The 8,589-nt window shown below is 44.0% G+C and overlaps 2 protein-coding genes across 8 annotated transcripts in view; one reads left to right on the plus strand and one right to left on the minus strand.

Moving 5' to 3' along the window:
• LOC118407823 (cyclin-dependent kinase 8-like) overlaps positions 1-6,327 on the minus strand; it is an 18,627-nt gene extending 12,300 nt beyond the window's left edge. For 3 of the 4 annotated variants that reach the window (XM_035808358.1, XM_035808357.1, XM_035808355.1), the window contains exons 1-10: positions 5,950-6,326; positions 5,570-5,645; positions 4,675-4,785; positions 4,062-4,202; positions 3,641-3,698; positions 3,358-3,489; positions 2,340-2,483; positions 1,734-1,803; positions 480-561; positions 145-242 (exon numbers count right to left, since the gene is read on the minus strand). In XM_035808358.1, the coding sequence (XP_035664251.1) occupies positions 145-242; positions 480-561; positions 1,734-1,803; positions 2,340-2,483; positions 3,358-3,489; positions 3,641-3,698; positions 4,062-4,202; positions 4,675-4,785; positions 5,570-5,645; positions 5,950-6,077 (1,040 nt within the window). In that variant the 5' untranslated portion in view covers positions 6,078-6,326. Of the gene's footprint in view, positions 1-144; positions 243-479; positions 562-1,733; positions 1,804-2,339; positions 2,484-3,357; positions 3,490-3,640; positions 3,699-4,061; positions 4,203-4,674; positions 4,786-5,569; positions 5,646-5,949 lie in introns of all 4 variants that reach the window. The other variant, XM_035808356.1, reaches the window with a different exon arrangement.
• Positions 6,328-6,634: 307 nt separating this feature from the next.
• The window catches only part of LOC118407824 (S-adenosylmethionine decarboxylase proenzyme-like), a 13,040-nt gene continuing 11,085 nt past the window's right edge, over positions 6,635-8,589 (plus strand). Inside the window, exons 1-3 of one of the 4 annotated variants that reach the window (XM_035808360.1) lie at positions 6,635-6,873; positions 7,814-7,900; positions 8,265-8,391. In XM_035808360.1, coding sequence (XP_035664253.1) covers positions 6,776-6,873; positions 7,814-7,900; positions 8,265-8,391 — 312 coding nt within the window. In that variant the 5' untranslated portion in view covers positions 6,635-6,775. Of the gene's footprint in view, positions 6,874-6,914; positions 7,156-7,813; positions 7,901-8,264; positions 8,392-8,589 lie in introns of those variants that run through there. The other 3 variants (XM_035808359.1, XM_035808362.1, XM_035808363.1) reach the window with 3 other exon arrangements.

Here is an 8,589-nt window from a genome sequence, read left to right on the forward strand (position 1 = left end):
AGGAGTCACTCTGAGGTTCCCAGGAGTTACTCTGGAGTTCCCAAGAGTTACTCTGAAGTTCCAAGGAGTTACTCTGAGGTTCCCAGAAGTTACTCTGAGGTTCCCAGGAGTACATATTATATAAAGTTCACCAGGAGTACTTACTCTGAAGTTGGCTGGGGATCCTCCATGAAGTAGGGGTCGGCCATGGCCTGATCGGAGGATATTCTCTTGGTGGGGTCCATGGTCAGCAGCTTGGACAACTGCAGAAAAGCAGAGAGAAATATTCTGAGTATTCTATGGCTGCAGGACAAAAATGGGACAGGCCAAGACGCATGCAACAGGCTGAAACACACAAACAGGCTGAGACACATGCAACAGGCTGAGGCACATGCAACAGGCTGAGGCACATGCAACAGGCTGAGGCACATGCAACAGGCTGAGGCACATGCAACAGGCTGAGACATATGCAAAGACCTACAAGTAAGGAAAGTGCTTACCAGATGGAATGCTTTGCTGTCAGCTTTGACCTTGTGTTTTTCCATGTACTTCAGTAAACAGCAGTTTTGGTATCTGGAAGACATGTTCGGTAAAACCGACCAATAAGGCATCTGATTACTGTTTGTTCAGGACATGTTCGGTAAAACCGACCAATAAGGCATCTGATTACTGTTTGTTCAGGACATGTTCGGAAAACCGACCAATAAGGCATTTGATTACTGTTTGTCCAGGACATGTTCGGTTAACCCGCCCAATAAGGCATCTGATTACTGTTTGTTCGGACACGTTCGGTAAAACCGACCAATAAGGTATCTGATTACTGTTTGTTCAGGACATGTTTGGTAAAACCGACCAATAAGGCATCTGATTACTGTTTGTTCAGGACAAGTTCGGTAAAACCGACCAATAAGGCATCTGATTACTGTTTGTTCAGGACATGTTTGGTAAAACCGACCAATAAGGCATCTGATTACTGTTTGTTCAGGACAAGTTCGGTAAAACCGACCAATAAGGCATCTGATTACTGTTTGTTCAGGACAAGATCATAAATAGAATATTCTGACATTCACACTCAGGGTTTTTCTTACAACTGTCGAAAATGAATTGAATGGGGGATGGTGTCATCTTCCAGCATTTGAGTTGAAATTAGGTATTCTATTGTTTCTAAGGTTTTTTTTTATGAGTGGAAATCATTTTCAGAGAAATCACAGCTGTGGCCACATGTGGCTGGTAACATCCTTATCACAAATCTATGGTGGTCAGAGAATCTGGTCCCCTCTGTAATTACAGAAGATTTGTATAGTCTCAAAGAACAAATATCACAAAAATGCAAAATGTTCCATTCTGATAGAAAGTGCATGTCCTTTGAGTATGAAAGGGTTGCTGTGTGAAAGGTTTGTCTGAAATGCCCTACTGTGATCTGAAATGCCCTACTGTGATCTGAAATGCCCTACTGTGATCTGGGGAAGTCTGAAATGCCCTACTGTGATCTGGGGAAGTCTGAAATGCCCTACTGTGATCTGGGGAAGTCTGAAATGCCCTACTGTGATCTGGGGAAGTCTGAAATGCCCTACTGTGATCTGGGGAAGTCTGAAATGCCCTACTGTGATCTGGGGAAGTCTGAAATGCCCTACTGTGATCTGGGGAAGTCTGAAATGCCCTACTGTGATCTGGGGAAGTCTGAAATGCCCTACTGTGATCTGGGGAAGTCTGAAATGCCCTACTGTGATCTGGGGAAGTCTGAAATGCCCTACTGTGATCTGCGGAAATCCTTCATCAGCGTGGCATGCTCCGGCATCTTCCTGATGTCTTCCCAGTCTTTCTCTGCATCGGCACAACAAACATTGTTATAATTACATGTTACAAGTTAGTCTCCTTTCTTAACTACAGAAAGAAACATGACTGTGTAAAAATGGTAATAACTACCTCCTGTCATAATCAAACATGTGCCACCTCCCGTGTCATCAACTATTCTATGTGAGGATAGTACAGTCAGCATGTTGCTACCTGTTTCTGTACCTTGTGGAAATCCTATGAGGTTAAATAATCTATAAATGACAGTACAGTATGCTATTAATGTGTACCTGCAGGAAACCCCATGACATTGAATATGCTCTATAGCAACAGTAAGGTATCATCATCATCATCATTAGTCATCCTCTGAGGTGCAGGAAGTTTATAGTCATGTACCTGGTGGAAATCCCATCACTATGTAATGATAGAACAGTATGTTGCAGTATGTACGTACCTTGAGGAAAGCCCATGACTATGTAATGATAGAACAGTATGTTGCAGTATGTACGTACCTTGAGGAAAGCCCATCACTATGTAATGATAGTACAGTATGTTGCAGTATGTACCTTGAGGAAAGCCCATGACGTTGAATATTCTGTCCAGCTGGTCGTGGTGGTACGGGTTGCTAGTCTTGATGTCCTCCTGCCGACAGTGGAAGATCGGCTCCGAGGTCAGCAGCTCGGCGAAGATGCAGCCGATGGCCCAGATATCTGTGGACAACGCAACATACTAAGTTCAGCATCATGAGTGGCTCACCTACAATGTATAGCCTTGGTGTAGTGCTCTGGTGTAGTGCCTCACCTATAGCCTTGGTGTAGTGCCTCACCTATAGCCTTGGTGTAGTGCCTCACCTACAATGTATAGCCTTGGTGTAGTGCTCTGGTGTAGTGCCTCACCTATAGTCCTGGTGTAGTGCCTCGCTGCCAGCAGAAGCTCAGGTGCCCTGTACCAGAAAGTGCCTCACCTATAGACTTAGTGTAGTGCCTTGGTGTAGTGCCTCACCTATAGCCTTAGTGTAGTGCCTCACCTATAGCCTTGGTGTAGTGCCTCACCTATAGCCTTGGTGTAGTGCCTTGCTGCCAGCAGAAGCTCAGGTGCCCTGTACCAGAAAGTGCCTCACCTATAGACTTAGTGTAGTGCCCTGGTGTAGTGCCCTGGTGTAGTGCCTCACCTATAGCCTTGGTGTAGTGCCTCACCTATAGCCTTGGTGTAGTGCCTCACCTATAGCCTTAGTGTAGTGCCCTGGTGTAGTGCCTCACCTATAGCCTTGGTGTAGTGCTCTGGTGTAGTGCCTCACCTATAGCCTTGGTGTAGTGCCTTGCCGCCAGCAGAAGCTCAGGTGCCCTGTACCAGAAAGTGCCTCACCTATAGCCTTGGTATAGTGCCTCACCTATAGCCTTAGTGTAGCGCCTTAGTGTAGTGCCTCACCTATAGCCTTAGTGTAGTGCCTCACCTAAAGCCTTAGTGTAGTATCTCACCTATAGCCTTAGTGTAGTGCCTTGCTGCCAGCAGAAGCTCAGGTGCCCTGTACCAGAAAGTGCCCCACCTATAGCCTTAGTGTAGTGCCTTGGTGTAGTGCCTCACCTATAGCCTTAGTGTAGTGCCTTGCGGCCAGCAGAAGCTCAGGTGCCCTGTACCAGAAAGTCACCACCACCGGGTCCAGATCTGCCAGGGGCTTCAGCGGGGAGTTGAACAGTCGTGCAAATCCCATGTCAGCTGCAAGGGGGTAGCGCAAAAGGGACTTATTAAAGGTAGGTCATAGGTCATAAAGTCAGTCTCTCACTAAAATAAACTCATACAAAATTTTTTATAAAAGATCCGTACCTATTTTCACCCTCAACAAAAATCATTTACAAAAGATCCATACCTATTTTCACCCTGCCCCTCTCTGGTCCCTCGCCCATCACTAGGATATTGGCAGGTTTCTGAGGGAAAAAATTTATAAGTGAAATTTCATTCTACTTTTAATTGATAGGGATTTATTTAGACTTCACATACAATTGATATGACCTGAAACTGACATGTTCTAACAGGGACTCATCAGGTCTCTATGTAATAAATATCCAGTTAGCATGCAGGTAGTGGATACGGTCTTGAATCTGGTATAACGTTACAACATATATAACGGACTCACCAGGTCTCTATGTAATATGATATAACATATATAACAGACTCACCAGGTCTCTATGTAATATGATATAACATATATAACAGACTCACCAGGTCTCGATGTAATATGATATACCAGACTCACCAGGTCTCGATGAAATATGATATACCAGACTCACCAGGTCTCTATGTAATATCCAGTTAGCATGCAGGTAGTGGATACCGTCTAGAATCTGGTATAACAGGGACTTGACCATCTGTCTGGGGATTGGAACAGGCTTCTTGTTGGCTTTGGATGCTCTGTGCCATTTTATAATGTGCTGGAATGTTAAAAAATACGTACATTCAGAAGTCTGCATCCTGACAGCAAATGATACAACTTAAGGGTATTCAGGTTTGAAAGTCTCTGGCCGTAGGAATAAAACTGAACTTTCCTCTCCAATTGTCTGATCAACTAAGCAGACTGACTGATAAATGTATGAGCTATAAATATACTAGTATATAAATGTACATGGATGCTAACACATATACATGTGCCTAATTCAAGAAATGCATCATAATACTTTTAGTTTTACAGAGGGCAATTGGATCTATGCCAACTGTATTGTTAAATCGTACTTTCTCTGGTAAATCGCTACACTGCAGTACTTACCCAAAGGTCATGTTACTTACCCACAGGTCGTGTTACTTACCCACAGGTCATGTTACTTACCCACAGGTCATGTTACTTACCCACAGGTCGTGTTACTTACCCACAGGTCATGTTACTTACCCACAGGTCGTGTTACTTACCCACAGGTCGTGTTCTGCAAAGTCAAACAGAAGCCAGACTTTTCTGTCGGAGTGAGACAGGAAAACTCTGTGCAGGGTGATCACATTCGGGTGCTTCAGCTCTCTCAGCAGCTGCCAATAACAGGAAACAGCCTTACAGTCAGTCCTGTACTTCACACCTAACAGCCTTACAGTCACTCCTGTACTTCACACCTAACAGCCTTACAGTCACTCCTGTACTTCACAACTAAATGTGTACAGCCTTACAGTCACTCCTGTACTTCACACCTTACAGTCACTCCTGTACTTCACACCTAACAGTCACTCCTGTACTTCACACCTAACAGCCTTACAGTCACTCCTGTACTTCACAACTAAATGTGTACAGCCTTACAGTCACTCCTGTACTTCACACCTAAATGTGTACATTTCTATATGTATCTACTCTACCCTAGATAACAGGAAACAGCCTTACAGTCACTCCTGTACTTCACACCTAAATGTGAACATTTCTATATGTATCTACTCTACCCTAGATATCAGGAAACAGCCTTACAGTCACTCCTGTACTTCACACCTAAATGTGAACATTTCTATATGTATCTACTCTACCCTAGATATCAGGAAACAGCCTTACAGTCACTCCTGTACTTCACACCTAAATGTGAACATTTCTATATGTATCTACTCTACCCTAGATCTCTCTCTCTCCGTCAGTCTATACAGACTATGACACTTTTCTACATGTGCAGTAAATATTGATCTCAGCCTGAGGCTTCCCAGATAATGTACACCAGTAACGCAAGTCTTACATTGTTACAATACAAAACAATCAACACAAGACTGTCCAAACTACTTTCACGGGGCGCGTTAACATTTTACCAGCATCTTTCTATAGACAACAGATCCTACTTACAGCAATTTCCCGACATGCTGACATGGATATGCCGGTGCCTTCTATCTGTTTCAGTGCATATTCTTTGTCGTCTGACCTGTGGACATGGCAATAAAGTACTAGAGTTGAGTATTAGCTGGCTTGCAAATGTTAACAGTATAATAATAACAGGTTTGCGTTTCAGCACAACTTCATGGATCAAAACTGTATTCTGCAACCTTGGCTGAAACTTAGTGCAAGCATAATTTGCCCGGAAACAATATGGCGCCTGCATGACGTCAGTCTATTGCCTGCCTTCCAAACCAATACAGGTTTGCTAGTACATGTAGTTAACATATCACCATGACATCAAGAAATTTACAGAAAACGGACCGGTCCAAGACTAACGAATGAAAACTCACCCGTCTTTTCTCTTTGCCTTGTACACATGTCCGTACGTTCCGCGGCCGACTTTGCAGCCTTCGTAGTCAAAAAGGTCCTCCACTTTCTCCCGTTGGGCGGCCGTTTTCAGCTTGAACTCGTAGTCCATAGCTATCCCGCTGCGTCACAAACACCCAAGGAACCCTAATAGAATGTAAATCTCCAACAAAAGCGGCACTGCGTCCTGTAAAGTAAGTACTCATGTGAAATAAAAATGGACAAAATGTAAGAAATTTTCATCCAAAGGGCGCCATTTTGGTCTCCCATTCACTGACGTCATGACTTTGCGATACGTCGTAAAATCGAGATGGAAGACCAAAAATGCGCATTTTCAGCACCAAATCGGAAACATGACCTCATGTGATGTTAACGCGATAGATATAAAGATATTTCATGACACTATTGATCTCAAAGTCATTGAGCATCATTTGTTAACACAGTGTCGCGAAAGGCCGGCGATTACATTTACAGTGGACAAACGTAAACAAAAGATTTTAAGATTTTATGACCAGTATATAATTCTGTATTCAGCAAAAAAATATATTTCTTTTTCTAATTTTATTGCTTTTGTACTTCTATCTAACTATGATGAAAGAAAAGGTTTTTATTCAAATCTAATTCAAAGGGAAAACCATCCCTACAAGTAAATTTGGAATAGTCCATATTGCCGTAAACCGTTCTGATCTCGTCCGTCCGAAGGCAGACGGTACCCTCGTCACTTGTGCTGCTGTATGGCGTTTGTCCGCACGGATTCGTACCGAGCTGCAGGGATCGCGTGCCTCAGGCCCTCCATCTACTTTGTGGACGATGGCTAGCAACAACCATTTCTTCGAAGGCGCTGAGAAGCTGCTGGAGGTGTGGTTCCTTCGCACCGAGCCGGGCCAGAACCTCCGACACATCGCCAGGTAAGTTCCCGTACCGAGCCGGGCCAGGACCTCCGACACATCGCCAGGTAAGTTCCCGTACCGAGCCGGGCCAGGATCTCCGACACATCGCCAGGTAAGTTCCCGTACCGAGCCGGGCCAGGATCTCCGACACATCGCCAGGTAAGTTCCCGTACCGAGCCGGGCCAGGACCTCCGACACATCGCCAGGTAAGTTCCCGTACCGAGCCGGGCCAGGACCTCCGACACATCGCCAGGTAAGTTCCCGTACCGAGCCGGGCCAGGATCTCCGACACATCGCCAGGTAAAACGCCTCACCTTCATACCTGCATACCATCACGAGAGTGCTGGGGTCTCAGAGCTGCTGGATCGTGTTTACATGGTGATCATTGTTGGGCAGGATGTTCTGTCAATAAGAATATTCTGGCACTACTGACAGGATGTTCCTGTCATGAGATTATTCTGGCACTACTGACAGGATAATTTCCTGTCAATAAGAATATTCTGGCACTACTGACAGGGTGTTCCTGTCAATAAGAATATTCTCGCACTACTGACAGGATGTTTATGATCATCTTTATGAGAATAGGCATTGTCTCATATACACACACTACTACTGTATATTCTATTCTACATCTGCATGACATGATTTGGACATGAGAAAGTAACAAACTGGTCCTTCAATGGGAAATTCTGCATGATTTACCCACACCCCCTCACTCAGTCTTGTGACAACAAGGAGATGCCAGCATGGCATGTACTAGTAATGTAGTGTAAATGATATAATGAAAGAAGCTACTCCCACAGCAATTGGAAATAATAAATTGTGTACAGTAGTTAAATATTCTAGCTTAGAGACCAAAGTGCAAAGTTTTGTAAAGATCATTTGTTATTCGTCACCTTAACTTTAAAGGCATTTGTGTAGAAGTTTATTGAAGTTGATCCTCCTGCCTCTGCCACAGGGAGGACTGGGAAGAGGTTCTGAAGACGGTTCGCTGCCAGATCATCAGCACAATTAAGAACGACAGCCAAGATGCCTATCTCCTCAGGTCGGTGAAATAAGTGTCAAGAAAATACAACATGTACACTTAGTGGTATGCAATATGGACGACTGGAGAATCCTGGAGTTGCATTTAAGTTGCAAACTGATGTACTACAATATGAAAGTTCATCTGTGTTGGTAAAAGTCATTCTTGAGCTAGTTTAACTGTAATATCCAACACAAAAATTTGACCCTTCCAAATTTTCGACTGAACAGCACCAGTCTTTGTCAAGGAATGACCAATCCACTGCTGTCGTGACGTGCACATAATGTACACCAATGTGTTGTAAAAAAAACCCATGTACAATGTACACAAATGTGTTGTAAGTACAAGTAAATTAACACCATGTACAACAAATATGTTTTTACAGTGAGAGCAGCATGTTTGTGTCTGACCGCCGGTTCATCCTGAAGACTTGTGGAACAACTCTGCTCCATAATGCCCTTCCCCTCATGCTGGAGCTGGCCAAGCAGAAGTGTGGCTTCCACACAGTAGAGGTACTACAGCATTTAGTATGATGTACCACACTGTGGAGGTACTACTACAGCATTTAGTATGATGTACCACACTTTAGAGGTACTACAGCATTTAGTATGATGTATCACACTTTAGAGGTACTACATTTCAGTATGATGTACCACACTGTAGAGGTACTACATTTCAGTATGATTTCTCTGTCGCGGAGATAGAAACGG

Source organism: Branchiostoma floridae, unplaced genomic scaffold (genome assembly GCF_000003815.2).
Source record: "Branchiostoma floridae strain S238N-H82 unplaced genomic scaffold, Bfl_VNyyK Sc7u5tJ_1489, whole genome shotgun sequence".
Taxonomy (NCBI): domain Eukaryota; kingdom Metazoa; phylum Chordata; class Leptocardii; order Amphioxiformes; family Branchiostomatidae; genus Branchiostoma; species Branchiostoma floridae.